Genomic DNA, 17251 nt, shown 5'->3' with positions numbered 1-17251 from the left:
CCTGAGCTTCTCTCTCTGCATCTGCACAGGCTGTCACCCCTCCCCCGTCACTAAGAGGCTCCTGGCCTCGGCCCCTCCCCGTCTCTCAGCACAGGGAAGGAGAGCCGCAAAGGACGCCGGCAAGGCCAGGACAGTTTGCCAAACACTGTTTTCATCTTGCTTCCCTCACTCAACGGCTCCCCTCCTGCCAAACACAGTTCCACCCCAAGGCCTGCTGGAAGTGCACAGCCTTGCCTTTCCCAAACCCTGCTTCAGTCACAATCGCCAGGGGCCCAAAGATCAAGTCTCTTAACCCCTATACCTTCCTATGTGAATACGGATAGAAATATCCACCCTTAACGACTAAAACAAGCGAAGCCACCCAAATGTCCATCAACTGGGTGAACCGATAAACACCATGGGGTCCATCATATGACGGAATGTGACTCGGTCTTCAAAAGGAAGGACTTCTGGGCTTCCCTGGTGGCGCAGTGGTTGAGAGTCCGCCTGGCGATGCAGGGGACACGGGTTCCTGCCCCGGTCCGGGAGGATCCCACATGCCGCGGAGCGGCTGGGCCCGTGAGCCATGGCCGCTGAGCCTGCGCGTCCGGAGCCTGTGCTCCGCAACGGAAGAGGCCACAACAGTGAGAGGCCCGCATACCACAAAAACAAACAAACAAACCAAAAAAAGGAAGGACTTCTGACACCTGCTACGACACGGAGGAACCTTGAGGACGAGATGCTCAGTGAAACAAGCTGGACACAGAAGGACAAATGCTGTGTGACTCCACTTACATGAGGTCCGTAGAGGAATCACAGCCATAGAGACAGAAAGTGGATGGTGGTTACCAGGGGCTGGGGGTGGGGGGGAGTGAGTGTTTAATGGGGACAGATTTCAGTTCGGGAGGATGAGAAAATTCTAGAAACGGATGGTGATGATGATCTCACAACAATGTGAGTGCACTTAATGCCACTGAACTGCACACTGAGAAATGGTTACAACGGCCTATTTTACCACCACACACAAAGAAACAGCTGGCCCACGGCGTCCCTCAAACACCGTCGGCTGGCTCTCCACGGTCAGCACCTCCTGGGCCTTCCCCACACGGCAGCACCCTCGGCTTTCTCCCTATGCTGAGCGCCTCTTGCCCACCTGTGTTTGCCAGACCATTTGTCCCCTTAAAGCAGGAAGAGGAACCCTGAGAGGCGCCTGGCCACTGATCACCGCCCCACCCAGGGACAGGACAGCTCTCCAGCCACACCCGGGACCCGCCCTACACACCCCTCCCCCTCACACCTCAGCTCCTGACCAGCACGCACCCCACTCCCCACCAAAGCGGCGGGAAGAGCCCAGGATACCAGAGCCCCCGCCTGCCCAACTCCATCAGCAGCCCCACCCCGGACACACAGGTGCTCCATACACAGCGGCTCTCTCCTCCACGAAGCTTCCGTAGGGACCAAAAGTAAGAAGCAAGCATTAGAGCAGGAAGTAGTTAAGCAGGGAGGCCTGGCGGGCCCGACCCGGGGCGTGGAGGCCCACAGAAGTGGGGCCCCAGCAGAGCCACAGCAGAGGGGCTGGTAAGGAGGGATGAGGGCTTTGACTGCTGACCAAGGAGCAGACCCAGGGTCTAGCTCCAGAGGACCCTGCTTCCCCAACAAGCAGGAGAGAAGGAATCCCTTGGCCCTGCAGGGAAGGTGTAGGTAAAGGATGAAGTGGGCGGGGCTGTGCAGCTCCACGACTCCCTAGACCAGTAACTAAGCAGATTTGAGTTTGGTCCATTGAATTGTGTTGCTGTCCCCCCAACATTCACGTCCACCCAGAACCTCACAACGTGGCCTTATCTGGAAACAGGGTCTTCACAGACGTAATGAGTTAAGATGAGGTCATACTGGATTAAGGTGGGCCCTAAATCCAATGATTGGTAACCTCTTACAGGTGTCCGTGTAAGAGGAGGACACAGAGACACAGAGAGGATGGCCATGTGACAACAGGGTCAGAGATGGGAGTGATACAGCTACGAGCCAAGGACACCAAGGGCTGCCATCCGCCACCAGAAGCCAGGACGGAGGCACGGAACAGATCCTCCACGAGGAACCAACCCCAGGGACCCCTTGAGTTCAGACTTCTGTCCTCCTGACCCACGAGGATACATTTCTGTTGTCCAAGGCACCCCTTAAATTTGTGGCAATTCTTACAGCAGCCCTCAGAGATGAGCTGGGTCAACCCCCATGGGCCCCCCACACAGCCGACAAAGCGTCTGCGCTGGGGGAGGGGCACCCGTGTACAGGTGGTCGCCTGGCCTGGAGCCATCTCATGGGGGGGGCAGGGCGAGACCCTCTGCTGTCAGGGGCTTCAGCCAGTCAGAGACCCCCCTCAGCTGCCCAAGACCCACGTTTCAAGCTGAGGGTCCTGGCGGGCTTTCCAGTGTCAATGGGGGCTGACCTGAGCCTCTCAACAGCCGTTCAGTGTTCGTTTTGCTCCCCCAGATACCCTCTCTTCCATCCAAAAGTCAACACAGCCCCGGGCAGACCGCTCAGTCCTTCCCACGGGGCTGCTGGACATTGTGTCTCTGTATGTTCCCACCCTCTGTGGCTCAGGAAGACTTAGCCTTACCTCATGGCTCTCGGCTGGAGGGGAACGTCCCTGAGGGAAGGGTCCTCAGCCTCTCTGGGGACACGCCTGTCTGCCTTGTGTACAGTTACGTGTGTGCTCACCCTCACCGAGCTGTGAGCAGGGTCTAGATCTGCCCCACCCTGGCTGACACACAGTAGGCTCCTGCATGGGGAAGGGAGGGAGGGAATGAGCCAGGACGGCCTTCCTAACCGCCTACACAGCCAAGGTGGGAAGCTGGGAGAAGATGAGGCATTTGCCTGGGGGATGGCTAGAGGGATTTACACAGCCTGCCCCGGGGGGGGGGGGGGGGGGTGTTCTACCAGTCTTCCAGTACCACATTCTCACCATCCTCCACATCCACCCAAAGGCGTCTCCTCCGAGGCCCTCCCATCCCTTGGGAGCCCAGGACAGAGTAAAGCAGCGTCCACCTGGGAGGAGCCCCAAGAAGTCACCCCCCTCCGTCACTTGGCAGGAGCGTGGTTGCTGTGCTGAGGCTGTTGCCAGGCCTGGACCGTGAGTTGGGGGGCGCTGCTGGCCAGGCCCGACAGCCTCCTTACCATACATCTTGCCTTCGTCTGAGAGGATGATCTTGCGCCGACCGCAGGGCGGGTAGATGGCCAGGGCCTCCTGGAAGCTCTGCTCGATGTCGGGGCTCCACACGCCCTCCGCGTCATTGTCGATGGGCTTGTCCAAGGCCTGGCTGCCCCCAGAGACGTTGCTCCCCTCGGGGGAGTTGGGAGAGCTCCACTCGTTGGAGGTAATGGTGCCGGCCGTGCCCTCCAAGGCTCCGCTTGGAGGAGCGCCCGTTGGACCTGTTTGGGCAGAAACCACGGCATTGGTGGATGAATGTGTGGACCAGGGTTGGGGGGGGGGACCCAGGGAGCACCACCCCTGAACCAGGTGCTCCTCCTTTCCTGGCAATCAGGGCACAGGACCTCAAAGGGAAAGGCCGGGGATCCCAGGGAACAAAGAGTGAGGTGGAAGATTTGGGGTGTCAAGGGCAGGTTATCTCCCATCCATAGGCCTCAGCTTCCCACCCTGTCAAAGGAGCTCAATGACCAGGCTCCCTCTGATCATGGCTCTAAGAACCCAGATGGAGCTGAGAAGTTGGAGACGAGGACCAAGTGCCAGGGATGCTCTACATTAAATCAAAAAGGGGCAAAAGGATGCAAAACATTGTACACCATTGGTGGGAACAGAAAATGGGGCAACCACTGGGGAAAACAGTATGGAGGTCCCTCAAAAAAATCCAAATAAGAGCTACCATATGATCCAGCAATTCCACTTCTGGGTATACACCCAGAAGAACCAAAAGCAGGGTCTCGAAGAGATTATTTATACACCCATGTTCACAGCAGCACTATTCACAATAGCCAAGAGACAGAAGCAACCCAAGTGTCCATGGATGAATGAAAGCATAAACCAAATGTCGTATCTATATACAGTGGAGTATTATTCAACCTTAAAAAGGAAGGTTGAATAACATGGTTGGACATGTTATAACATGGATGGACTTTGAGGACATTATCCTAAGTGACAGAAGCCAGTCACAAAAGACAAATACTGTGTGATTCCACTTATATGACATCCTTAGGGTTCTCAAAGTCATAGAGGCAGAAAGTAGAACGGTGGTTACCCCGGGCTGGGGGAGGAGGAGGTGGGGAGTTGCTGTTTAAGGGGTATAGGGTTTCGGTTTTGCAAGATGAAAAAGTTCCGGAGATGTGTTGCACAACAACGTGAATATACTTTTCTTTTTCTGTTTTAAGTTTACTTTTTATGTTTTATTTTAATTTTTACGGAAGTAGAGTTGATTTACAATGTTGTGTTAGTTTCAGGTGTACAGCAATGTGATTAGTTATACATATACATAGGTCCACTTGTGAATATACTTTTAACATTACTGAACTATACACTTAAAAATGGTTAAGATGGGGCTTCCCTGGTGGTGCAGTGGTTAAGAATCCGCCTGCCAATGCAGGCGACACAGGTTCGAGCCCTGGTCCAGGAAGATCCCACATGCCGTGGAGCAACTAAGCCTGAGTGCCACAACTACTGAACCTACACTCTAGAGACCACAAACCACAACTACTGAGCTCACGCGCCACAACTACTGAAGCCCACGCGCCTAGAGCCCATGCTCTGCAACAAGAGAAACCACCGCAATAAGAAGCCCACGCCCCACAACAAAGAGTAGCCCCCGCTCGCTGCAACTAGAGAGAGCCTGCGCGCAGCAACGAAGACCCAATGCAGCCAGAAATAAATAAATAATTAATTTTATTATTTTTTAAATGGTTAAGATGATAAATTTTGCACCATAAAATTATGGTTTAATTTTAACCATAATTAAAATATGAAACATGCAAAGTAAAATTCAGGTCGCCATTCTCTTACTCCATCCCAGCTCAGGCTCTTTTCAGAGGAAGATTCTAGCCCTGGCAGATTCTCACATGTTGGGGATATGGTGAGGTTGAATGGCTGGTACCTCCAGAAGGTGACAACACAACCTTATTCTAGTCACTAGCATGAGACAAACCCAGTGATCTCTTGGCTCCAACTGTCCAAGCCGTGAATTTCTGGACATGATTCTCAGGAGTTTGGGAAGAAGCAGTACATACTAGTACTCTTAAGGCAGCTTTTGGATTATGAGTACCAGGTGGGTACCATTTGCCTCCCAAAGTCCTCCCAAGGTCCCAGCATCCCTCCTCTCCCAGCCACCAAGCGCATCTGCATAGGAGGACCCCCTCCCCATCACACATGTCACCCCCTCCCCCATTAGCCATGAGGAGCAGTGTGGTCCAGCAGCCCAAACCCAGGGCCAGGAATTGAAACACGAGCTCCCACCCACTTGCATCCAGGACCCTCTGAGATAAGACCTCCCCAGAGTACCCCTCACTTTCTCTCCCTTCCCCAGGCCTGTCAGAGGTACACATTGTTCACAGATAGGTGGGTATGAGGGTGAGCATGGTCAAGTTCACAAGGAGGAGCTGAGTGCGGGGCAGCATATCCTGGGAGGGGTTGGAGGTTCCAAGAAGCTTGCCCTGGCTGCTGGCACAGACATGCAGTCGGAAGGAGGTTAGAACCACTGAAATTCAAAGTACGAAACCTAACCCAATCCTCTCAGCTTGAGGATGGGGACACTGAGACCAGAAAGGCCTAGGGACGTGCCCGAGGTCATGCAGCAAATCAGTAGTGTAGCTGGGTCTGGATCTCCGCCCTCCAGGGTCCCAGGTCTTTTAGCATAACTAATGTCAACTTCCTCTCTGTGGCCAGTTAAAATAAGTTTTTCCTCGGGCTTCCCTGGTGGCGCAGTGGTTGAGAGTCCGCCTGCGGATGCAGGGGACACGGGTTCGTGCCCCGGTCCGGGAAGATCCCACATGCCGCAGAGCGGCTGGGCCCGTGAGCCATGGCCGCTGAGCCTGCGCGTCTGGAGCCTGTGCTCCGCAACGGGAGAGGCCACAACAGTGAGAGGCCCGCGTACTGCAAAAAAAAAAATAATAATAAGTTTTTCCTGAAGTGTGTCTGAGGGGGTCACTTGATCTGGAAGAAACTAGCTTATTCTCTACCAGAAATTCTGGTCTTGATCCTATTGTGAATGTTGAAACATTTTTCTGTACCTTCCAAAACAAACTTCTTTAAAGAGTTCCTAACTTTAATTTCTGGCAATACGGTAGATAAGATGGTTTTTAAAACTCACTCTGTAAAAGAAATCTAGAAACGATAAAACATAAGAAGTACACTTTTAAATACATAGCTGACTTCAGAAGAAGGTAAAGAGGCCCCAAATGAGACAACTCAAACCTGTAACAACAGGCAGATGAGCTGTTACTACAACCCCAGGAAGCAGAAGATGAAGCTGATCTTAGTAATGAAGACACGGGGTTTTAGTGGCCACCCAGAGACCTTACACCCGAGAGATACAGGGAGGTTGGAACTGCGAACAATACCTCAATCCTCAGAGAAAAGGTAGACTATTCACAAAATAGACTAGGAAGATTGCCTGTCTTGGCCGAAGCCCTAGGTATAAAAAAGAATTTTCTTTCCTAAGAATTTGTAGCCAAGGGCCTGCCTTTAAGTGGATTCGAGATTTGTATTTTATATTACGCAGGAACCCCCAGCCAATTCACAAAAATAAATAGTGATCCCAGGCTGAAAATCTCTGAGAAGACAATCTTAACTCAGACTGCAGAGATCCAAAGACTCGCTCAAGAATCTCAAAATCCAAAATTACAAATTGTAAGAGGAAACAGTCCACCATGATCAAGATTTGATGGGATTGGATCCCCCAAGAACTATAGATAATTGAACAATCAGATAAAACTATTATATAATTGTATTTAAAGTGATTATTGACTTAAGGAATTGGAAAGATGAGAATTAGACACTATCAAAAAGTACAAAGCAGACTGGGAAAAGAACCAAATAGAATATTTACAAATAAATATTTTAGCCACTGAAGTTAAAAACTCAACGACTGAGAGTAACAGCAAATTAGACACAGCTAGAGAAAGAATCAACAACCTGGAAGATATATCTGAGGACATTATTCATAAATGCGTTAAAAAGAATGAAGATAAAGAGCAAGAAGAACACAATAAGGCAGTTCAACATACCTTCAATTAACATTTGAGAAAGAGTATAGAAAATGAAATAGAACAACATTTGAAAATATAATGGCAAGGAATTTTCCAGGATTAATGAAATACATGAATCCTCCAATTCAGGAACCATACTAAATCCTAACCAGGATAAATTCAAATAAAATGAACAGATATTATAGAGACACTGAAGAATACCAAAAACAAAGAGTAGATCTTAAAAGCATCCAGAGTGAAGGGGCAGATTACCTACAAGGGAAAGATTATCATACTGATTGTATATATTGATAGTGAACTTGTCAACTGGAAAACCCACGATAACATCTCCAAATTATGGAGAGAAAAATAACTGTCAACCTAGAATTAGAAACCCAACCTAAATATCATTCAAGAATGAACATTAGGGCTTCCCTGGTGGCACAGTGGTTGAGAGTCCGCCTGCCGATGCAGGGGACGCGGGTTCGTGCCCCGGTCCGGGAAGATCCCACATGCCGCGGAGCGGATGGGCCCGTGAGCCACGGCTGCTGAGCCTGCGTGTCCGGAGCCTGTGCTCCGCAACGGGAGAGGCCACAACAGTGAGAGGCCCGCGTACCGCAAAAAAAAACCCCAAAAAACAATAACAACAATGAGGATCACTAAGTTTGGCCACACAATACATACACACATGCGAGTGCAGAAAAACCATATTTCTGAACCATAAGCTCAGAAGACGCATTTGATACAAGACCCATTCACAGTAAAAACGCTTAGCAAACTGTAGAAACAAAAGGAACTTCCTTAATCTAACAACAGATTTCTTCCCAAAACCTATTGTGATATTTTGATTTATAAGAAGAAGTACACATTTGGTCTTTGTCCTGCTTCTGACACAGAGCCCCCAAAATCCTTGAAATTTCCTACGTGCTGAGAGCCATAAAGGTATCTTTTGTTACGGGAATGAGGTGCACCTGAGGATGGGGGCTGGTGGCCAGGAGAACCACCCAAGTGATTAGAGGGTGGAACTTTCAGCCCCACCCGCCCGACCTCTGGGGAGGGGAGAGAGGCAAGAGTTGAATTAATCGCCAACAGCCAACGATGTAATCCACCATACCTCAACAGTGAAGCCTCCATAAAAACACCAAAGGAGAAGGTTCTGAGTTGGTGACCATGTGCAGATATGGGGAGAGTGACTGCCAACAGGAAGGGCATGGAAGTTCCACGCCCTTTCCCTACGCCATGCCATATGCATCTCTTCCATCAGGCTGTTCCTGAGTTACATCCTTTTACAGTAAACTGGTAGTCTGGTAAGTAAAGTGTTTCTCTGAGTTCTGTAAACCACTCAAGCAAGTTAACTGAACCCAAGGGAGGGATTTATTGGAACCTCCAATATATAGTCGGTGATAACCTGAACTTGCAGGGGTTCAGTCTTGTGGGACTGAGCCCCTAACCTGTGGGATCTCACGCTACCTCCCGCTAGATAATGTTAGAACTGAGTTGAATTGTAGGACACCCAGCTGGTTGGTGAGGGAAAAGAAACCCATTCACAGGTTGAAATTGGTGACCAAAACTTTTAATGATTAAACACTAAAGGCATTACATTTAAAGTCAGGAATAAGATAAAGAATGCTGAGTTTCAACACTGAACACTCACACTGTAACAGAAGTCCTAGCCAACACAGTAGAACAGAAAAAGAATTGTGAAGATTGGAAAGGAAGTAAAAGCGTCATTACGCTAAGGAAGGATGATAGAAGATTGAAAAGATGCTACGAACAAATCATTAAAAAGTTCAGCAAGACCAGCATATCAAAACCAATTCCATTCTTTTATGCCAGAAATAAGGTATTAGACAACATAATTTTTTGTATTCCAAATACCCCATTCGGAAACCAAAGCCATAATTTATCTAGTAGTGATAAATCTCACAAAGATTTGTCACTTTACAGAGAAAATGGTAATTTCTTTGAAAGACGTACAATCCCTACATAAATGGAAAGGAAACTGTGTGTTTGCGGATGGGAAAACCCATCACCAAGAGGTTGAACCTCTCCAGATAAAGCATAAATTCGATGAAATCAGGAATAAAAATCTCACAAGGTTTTCCACAAAACTTAACACTGATTCTCAAAACACATGGAAGCCCAAGACGGTTGTCAAGTCATCTAACTGAGCGCCTTCACCTTGGGTCAGACCCTTCCCATACATGTCTCCCCACAGTTCCGACCTGACCTCTCCTCTTTAAACCCTGAACACACCCCTTGGGTGGGGGCGGGGGGGGGTCCTCACCCATGGCTTACCCCTCACTATGATTCCCAAACCTGAATCTTCCCTGGGTTTGGACTGCATAGCAACCAGTCACCGATCACCAGACGTCTCCAAAGCTCTTCCGACTCAACACAGCCAAAGTCCCGTCCTTCCACTTGTGGCTGAATCTTCCTCCTGCCCCGTCTCTCAGGAACAGACACAACCATCCACCCAGAAGCCAAAAAAACCAAGGAGTGCGTTTTGACTTTTCCCTCTCATCTCCCATCAGCAATTCACGACCACACCCTGTCTTTCTCTCTTGGAGCCCTAACCCAAAGCTTCCCCAGTGCTCACCTGGACGACCGGGGCAAGCCCCATCCAGACTCCATAATCTTTTCACTGCAGCCAGCGATGCTTCTACAGGACACGATTCTTCCACTTAAAATCTTTCCAGGGCTCTTAAATAATGGGATTTTACAGGGCCCTTTATCTGCTGATTGCGGCTCTCCATCCATACCTTCCATCCGTCTGCACCACTCTCTCTCCTCCCTCTTCTTTGCACCCCCCCAAGCCCCAAACTCAGTTGCCCAAATGATAACCCCAAAATGCCAAGCTCTTCCCCCGCACAGGGCAGAGCTGCCGGTGACCTTCCTCCCCAACCCCCTTCCCCCGGCCAACTCCTCCTACCCATCCTTAAGGTCCAGCCAAAATCTTTTCTTTTTCTTTTTTAATTGAATAGCTGATTTACAATACTGTGTTAGTTTCAGGGGTACAGCTGTTTCAGCTAAAATCTCCCTTCCCCTGGGACGATGACCCCAAGCTCAGTCTGGGTGAGGCGCCCTCCGCACTCCGGCAGGTCCCCGTGCTTTGGGCACCTCAGCCCCAGCTCCCAGGGTGACTGGTCCCCCTTAGCACACTGCAGACCCCACGAGGGCAGGGCTGGCCGTCTTTCTCAACTAAATCCTCCGCACGCTGCACACGCTGGGGACAAAAGGATGAACAAATCAATGGCTATTTGGTGTGTGTCTGTGAAGTAATGATTTCTCTGTGGGGAGTATGCACTGTTCTGTGTTTAGTGTTAGGAAACAGAAAAAAATCTCAGTAAATGTCTGGACTTGGGCACACCAGAGGGAGAGCTTGAGTTGTATGTAAATCCCTTTGGGGTTTATTCTGGAGGCTTGGAAATGAAAAGGTGACGTCTGGGAATCAAGACGCTGTTTCTGGCTCCAGTTCTACGAGCCACTGTGACCGTGGACGAGTCCCTCCGTTTCTCTGGGCCTCAGCCAGATCACCTGTGAATTCTGTCCCTGGCAGGTCCCTCCTGCCCTGGCAGTGCCTGCGGCTTGCAGCCCAACCCCCTACTCTCCCAAGCGGCCTCTAAACATACCTTGCGGACTCTCGCCTGCGGCTTTGCTCAGAGGAGGCTGGAAACCGATCTGCCTTGGAGAGGCGTCCATGTGATGGTCGGTAAGACCAGATGTCAACTGCACGGGGCCTGACCCAGAGCCCGTGCTCGGGAAGAGCTATTCACGTCACCCTTACTATTACTAAGCTGCACGTAAGGCCTAGAGCCCTAAACAGACCAGCTAGATACACACACCTTCAGCCCTAAAGCCTAATAATAATTAATACTAGCTAGTTAACAATATGAATACCTACGGCGTCGTGTCTCCTGGCTTCACCTAGATTTTCTTCTGGGATCTGACACTAAACACAGAAGGTGCCCCAGAGGCCAGAAAGTTAGGAGATGAAAAGGAGGGTGCCCCAACTTCCCTGACTCCACGTGGGCCCCTCGGAGAGCAGGGCCTGTGCTCCCTGGGCCCTTCCTTCCCCCGAGCTGGGAGCTGGACTGAGGTGGGAGCTGGGCTGAGCTGAGAGCTGGGCTGGGCTGGGGGCTGGGCTGAGCTGAGCTGAGAGCTGGGCTGGGAGCTGGGCTGGGAGCTGGGCTGGGAGCTGGGCTGGGAGCTGAGCTGGGAGCTGGGCTGAGCTGGGAGCTGGGCTGGGCTGGGAGCTGGGCTGAGCTGGGCTGGGAGCTGAGCTGGGAGCTGGGCTGAGCTGAGAGCTGGGCTGGGTTGGGAGCTGGGCTGAGCTGGGAATTGGGCTGGGCTGGGAATTGGGCTGGGCTGCGAGCTGGGCTGGGAGCTGGGCTGGGCTGGGAGCTGAGCTGGGAGCTGCGCTGAGCTGGGAGCCGGGCTGAGCTGGGCTAAGCTGGGCTGGGCTAGGAGCTGGGCTGAGCTGGACTGAGCTGGGCTGGGCTGAGCTGGGAGCTGGGCTGAGCTGGGCTGGGAGCTGAGCTGGGAGCTGGGCTGAGCTGGGAGCTGGGCTGGGCTGGGAGCTGGGCTGGGCTGCGAGCTGGGCTGGGCTGCGAGCTGGGCTGAGCTGGGAGCTGGGCTGGGAGCTGAGCTGGGCTGCGAGCTGGGCTGGGAGGTGGGCTGGGCTGGGAGCTGGGCTGAGCTGGGCTGGGCTGGGAGCTGAGCTGGGAGCTGGGCTGGGCTGGGAGCTGAGCTGGGAGCTGGGCTGAGCTGGGAGCTGGGCTGGGCTGGGAGCTGGGCTGGGCTGCGAGCTGGGCTGAGCTGGGAGCTGGGCTGGGAGCTGAGCTGGGCTGCGAGCTGGGCTGGGAGGTGGGCTGGGCTGGGAGCTGAGCTGGGAGCTGGGCTGAGCTGGGCTGGGCTGGGAGCTGAGCTGGGAGCTGGGCTGGGCTGGGAGCTGAGCTGGGATCTGGGCTGAACTGGGAGCTGAGCTGAGCTGGGCTGGGCTGGGCTGGGAGCTGGGCTGGGCTGGGAGGTGGGCTGGGCTGCAAGCTGGGCTTCGTGGGCAGGGGGAAGCTGGGCCCAGACCCTGCCCCAGGAGGCAGGTTTGCTGAGGCCCCCGCACTGGGTCGGCCCGGAGGAGAGCTGGGCAGAGGGTCACCCGAGGCCCTGGGCCACGGGATCCATTACCGAAATGGAGCTGCTCCCAGCTCCGTGTGGCCTGCCATTCCCAGCCCACAACCCTGCCCGCCTGGCCTGTCCACAATCCCCCCTCCGCCACCCCCGCCTGCCCACAGCCGGGCCTGGCAGGTGCTTCCCTCCCCAGGCAAAGCTCCCACGCACGCGGCCTCTGCCCACAGCTAGAAGGGATGGCGGGTAGGGTAAGCCAACAGCAGCCCAGTGAAGGGTCCCTCTGCGCCTCCTCCTGGTCCCCCAGCGACCCTCGGGGGCCCTGCCAGGAGGGGCTGGAGGGGACAGATGGCATCGCTGAGCCCGGGCCAGGTGCCACGAGCAGAGGAACAAAAATAATCCCTGACTTGGCTCCAGGGCTTGCCCCAGAGGCCTCCTGCTCTGCCCCACCCCACCTAAAAGCCCACCCAAGGCCACACAACACTCAGCTCCATCCTAGGGACCGCTGATGCCAGTTACTCAGGACTTTTCCAAAGAATTGGGAACTTACCCTGGCTTTTATCAAGATCTTTCTAATAATGAGAATAATAAGCTTCTCAAAAACACCTTCAGGGGCTTCCCTGGTGGCGCAGTGGTTGGGAGTCCGCCTGCCGATGCAGGGGACGCGGGTTCGTGCCCCGGTCCGGGAAGATCCCACATGCCGCGGAGCGGCTGGGCCCGTGAGCCATGGCCGCTGAGCCTGCGTGTCCGGAGCCTGTGCTCCCCAATGGGAGAGGCAAAAAAAAAAAAAAAACACCTTCAGGACAGGAAGGGAACTGTGATCCCCAGGTTATAAATGGAGAACCCAAGTCTCAAGGAGGACCAATATCTCACCGTGAGAGAGTGACCTCAGATCTAGTCCCCTGCCTGGTCCACTGTGGTGTCCTCAAGACTTGTCTCCTGCTCTCAAAGCCCACCCCTTTCAGTAGCCCTCCACAGCCATCAGTGATCACTCAGCCCCCCCAACTCCCCCTAACGCCTGGAGCCCCCAACATGCCACTCAGAACGCGGCAACACCTGGTCCTGGAAAAGTGATGGCACCTGTGCCCACCTGTTTCCCCTGCTGGCTGTGAGCTACTTGAGGACGTGATTTTCTCCTACATCCGTGTCCCCCACCACTCCTGGCTCCAAGTCGGGGACTCAGCAGCACACGGCATCCTTAATTAAGGAGTCAATTCTTCCACTGATCCCCTTTCCTCGGTCAAGGACAAATCTACTACTCGTTTCCGTTTTATCACAACATCTCTGACTCGTTGGGCGTCAACACATGTTATAACCTCCTCCCCATGGCCCTGCCCCCAGACTGGAAGTGATGGAGATTGGAAGGAGCTAGGGAAGTTTATGGGACTTGCCTGGCGTCATCCAGAAAGTTAGGGAGAGACAATGAGGACGGGGCCTGAGGCTCTCGCCCAGTTACAAGATCAAGAACTCGGGCATCCAGGCTAAAGATTCCAGCCACACAGGACCCTCGGGACGGGGTTCTCACGTCCTGCCCACAGAGGCCTCAGCTTTTAACACTGAGGCTCCTCTCCTGGAGGCCTTTGGAAGAACCACCTTCTTCATCCCAACAACCCCTATAACTGAGAAGCTGTAAAGAAAAGAAAACTTGGGGTTTCCTTCCAGGAACCCGTCCCAATCTTCCAGATACATGAAGATGTGGGATATGGGATATGGTTGGGGGGGCGGGGCGTGGAGACTAAGTAATCTGGGAGGAAGGGAGTGGGTCCCCTTCCGCCTCAACCCCAGAACGGGGATCCTTCTTCAGGCTGCAGGACTCATCTACGAGGTCCGGTTTGAATCAGGGCAGGTGGGGTCTAGTTTCTGAACCCCAGGTGCTTTGCCCAATCTGGCTTAGCTGTTACAGAACCCACAGAGCACTGCGCTGGACTGTGTGGATTTTCCTCATCCAACAGACTTCAGAGCTGGGACAAAAATGGCTCTCCCATCATTACCCTGGCTAGTCTCACCGGACCAGACTCTGGAGATTGGATCCAGCTCTACAAGGACCACAAAATACTGCACACACTGAAGCAGACAGAGACCTCTGGGGTGCCAGGGTGGGGAGGGCAGGGGCAGTCATCTCTGAGCCTTCGCTGGCCGGACCTCATTCCTTAGACAAGAACAGGAAGGGAGATCAGAACAGTGGGCCCAGCCTCCCTCCAGCCCCGTCCCCCTCTTCCCTCCAGCCTCTGAGTTCACACACATTGTTTTCCGGCTGAGGCCAGGCCTCTGTACTTAATTCCCGACACCAGTCCAACCACAAACATCTACGGAGGGCGGAGGGAAATGGAAGAGGTCCGTAAAAGGGAACAAAAAAGTTCAGCTCTAAGAATAAGGTCTGAGGACTTCCCTGGCGGTCCAGTGGTTGGGACTCCACGCTTCCGCTGCAGGGGGCACAGGTTCAATCCCTGGTCAGGAACTAAGATCCCACGTGCCACGCTGGGAGGGAGGGAGGAGGGAGAGAGAGAGAGAGAGAGGGAGGGAGAGAGAGAGAGAGAGAGAGAGAAAGAAAGAAAGAAAGAGAAAGAAAGAAAGAAAGAAAAGAAAGAAAGAAAGAAAGAAAGAAAGAAAGAAAGAAAGAAAGAAAGAAAGAAGGAAGGAAGGGTCTGAGGTCTAATGTCTCACATGGTGACTACAGTTGCTGAATGCTCTCACACACACACACAAAAGAAAAACATGTGAGATGAGAGATGTGCTAATTAACTAGATGGAGGGGACCCTTTCACAGTGTATACGCACGTCAAATCACCAGACCCTTGAAGTATCTTATAGTTCTAGATGTCAGTTACGCCTCAGGAAAGCTGAAATTACCTACTATATGCCAGGCTCGGGGTATGAGGTCACTAGGACACAGTTCTGCCCTCAACATACTTCAGTCTATGGGTCCAGGGGTCCCTGCCACGATGCAAGTACAGTCTACCCCTTATTATCCACAGAACCGTCACAGATTCCGTGTTTGCAAATTCGTTCACTCACTAGAATCCGTAACCCAAACTGACACTGGCGGTGCTTCCTGGTCACTCGGACGCGTCCCTGCGCTGAGCGGCTGTCACCCGTGGTCCACCTGAGGTCAAGCCAGCCCACCCTGCCTTCCGGTTTCAGCTCAGACCCCAAACAAGCGTCCGTCCTTTTCCCGGTCTATTTAGTGCCATGCTTTTCCCATTTTTGTCTTTTTGTTGTTGATCTCACTGTTTAAAATGGCCCCCAAGTGCAGTGCTGGGGGGCTGCCTGGTGTCCCCAAGTGCAAGGAGGTCGTGATGTGCCTTATGGAGAAAATACACGCGTTAGATAAGCCTTGTCCAGGCGGGAGTGATGGTGCTGTTGGTCGTGAGTTCAATGTTAATGAACCAACAATCTATATTAAATTAGGTGTCTCTGAACAGAAACACACATAAAGCAAGATTACGAATTAAATGGATGACAAAAATGTTGCAACCAGAGCCTCACAGGAACCTAACCCGTGTCTGCCCTCAGAACACTGGTTAAGTACCTGCTAATTCACGTTCTCAGTGACTTTATAGGAATCAGGAATGACAAGAATCCAGTGCACCAGGGAGAGTAACACGTTAAACCATTACAGGTAAACATCTTGGGGGGAGGGGGAGGATTTCAATAGACATTGAGCTCAAGACCCTGGGAAAATCACACCTGATGGAGAAAGACATGCCCCAAGGCAGCCAAAAGGTGGAGACAACCCAAGTGCCCTTCAACAGACTAAGGAATAAACAAAAGGTCATCTATCCATACAGTGAACTATTATTCAGCTTTAAAAAGGAATGGGGGAGGGCTTCCCTGGTGGCGCAGTGGTTGAGAGTCCGCCTGCCGATGCAAGGGACACGGGTTCATGCCCCGGTCTGGGAAGATCCCACATGCCGCAAAGCGACGGGAGAGGCCACAACAGTGAGAGGCCCGTGTACCGCAAAAAAAAAAAAAAAAAAAAAAAAAGGAATGGGGGGAAAAAAAAGGGAGTTCCCTGGCGGTCCAGTGGTTAGGACTCCGCGCTTTCACTGCTGTGGGCCCGGGTTCAATCCCTGATCGGGGAACTGAGATCCCAAAAGCCATGCGGCACGGCCAAAAAGATACAAAAATTACAAATTAAAATAAATAAAAATAAAAAGCAATGAAATTCTGACACATGCTACAACCTGAATGAACTTGGGGACATTATGCTAAGTGACATGAGCCAGACACATAAAGGATGAATATTCTATGGAACACCTGAAACAGGCAAATCCATAGAGACAGGAAGTAGAAGACAGGTTATGCGGGGTGTGGGGTGGGGGGACGTTTGTAATGGGGACAGAGATTCTGTTTGGGGTGATGAAAAAGTTCTGAAGACCGATGGTGATGGTAACACAACACTGTACTTAATGCTACTGAACTGTACACTTAACAACGGTTAAAATGGTACATTTTATGTTGTGCATGTTCTACCACAGTTTTTTAAAAAGGGTCACCAGGAGATAGAAGGGAAAAAGAAATGGATGGAGAGGGGACAGGGGGTCACTCCAGGAGTCTGGAGCCCAGCATACAGGAGAGAAAGGAAGGTGGCCTACGTATAACCAGAAATGCAGAGAGAGAAGGCAGGCAAAGCCCCGGGATGGAAGGAAGGAGGGGAAGGTTAGAAACAACCCACAGGTAGCGGATGGGCTGGGCAGGGCCCGGCAGCCAGCTGGAGAAAGCTGGCCCCTGTGTGACTCAGAAGGCCAGCCGGGGCTTGCTGGAGGCCAAATAACGAAACCACCCAGAACCTGAGGTCATGAGGCCCAAACGCCCCACCGTCCTTCGCGCCGGGCAGTGCCCCTTCCTCTCCGAAGGCACACAGCTCTGGGAAAGCTGGGCGTCAGGCTGTCTGGTCTATCGTGAAGAAGTTCAGGGTCACGGGACCTGGGTTTTGTTGTTTGTTTGTTTAAATATTTATTTA

General features: G+C 52.3%; 1 protein-coding gene across 3 annotated transcripts in view; it reads right to left on the bottom strand.

The window, feature by feature from the left end:
- Window positions 1–17251, bottom strand: part of TEAD4 (TEA domain transcription factor 4) — a 65228-nt gene that overhangs the window by 34282 nt on the left and 13695 nt on the right. For all 3 annotated transcript variants that reach the window (XM_089920144.1, XM_030761836.2, XM_089920146.1), the window contains one exon: window positions 3151–3405. In XM_089920144.1, coding sequence (XP_089776270.1) covers window positions 3151–3157 — 7 coding nt within the window. In that variant the 5' untranslated portion in view covers window positions 3158–3405. The remainder of the gene's footprint in view (window positions 1–3150; window positions 3406–17251) is intronic.

The sequence above is a fragment of the Delphinapterus leucas genome, chromosome 11, assembly GCF_059928025.1.
Source record: "Delphinapterus leucas isolate spDelLeu-1000000601 "Yukka" chromosome 11, BTC_Dleu_Yukka2, whole genome shotgun sequence".
Taxonomy (NCBI): domain Eukaryota; kingdom Metazoa; phylum Chordata; class Mammalia; order Artiodactyla; family Monodontidae; genus Delphinapterus; species Delphinapterus leucas.
Note: the sequence above shows the minus strand (reverse complement) of the source record. Positions and strands in the feature narration are given on the sequence as shown.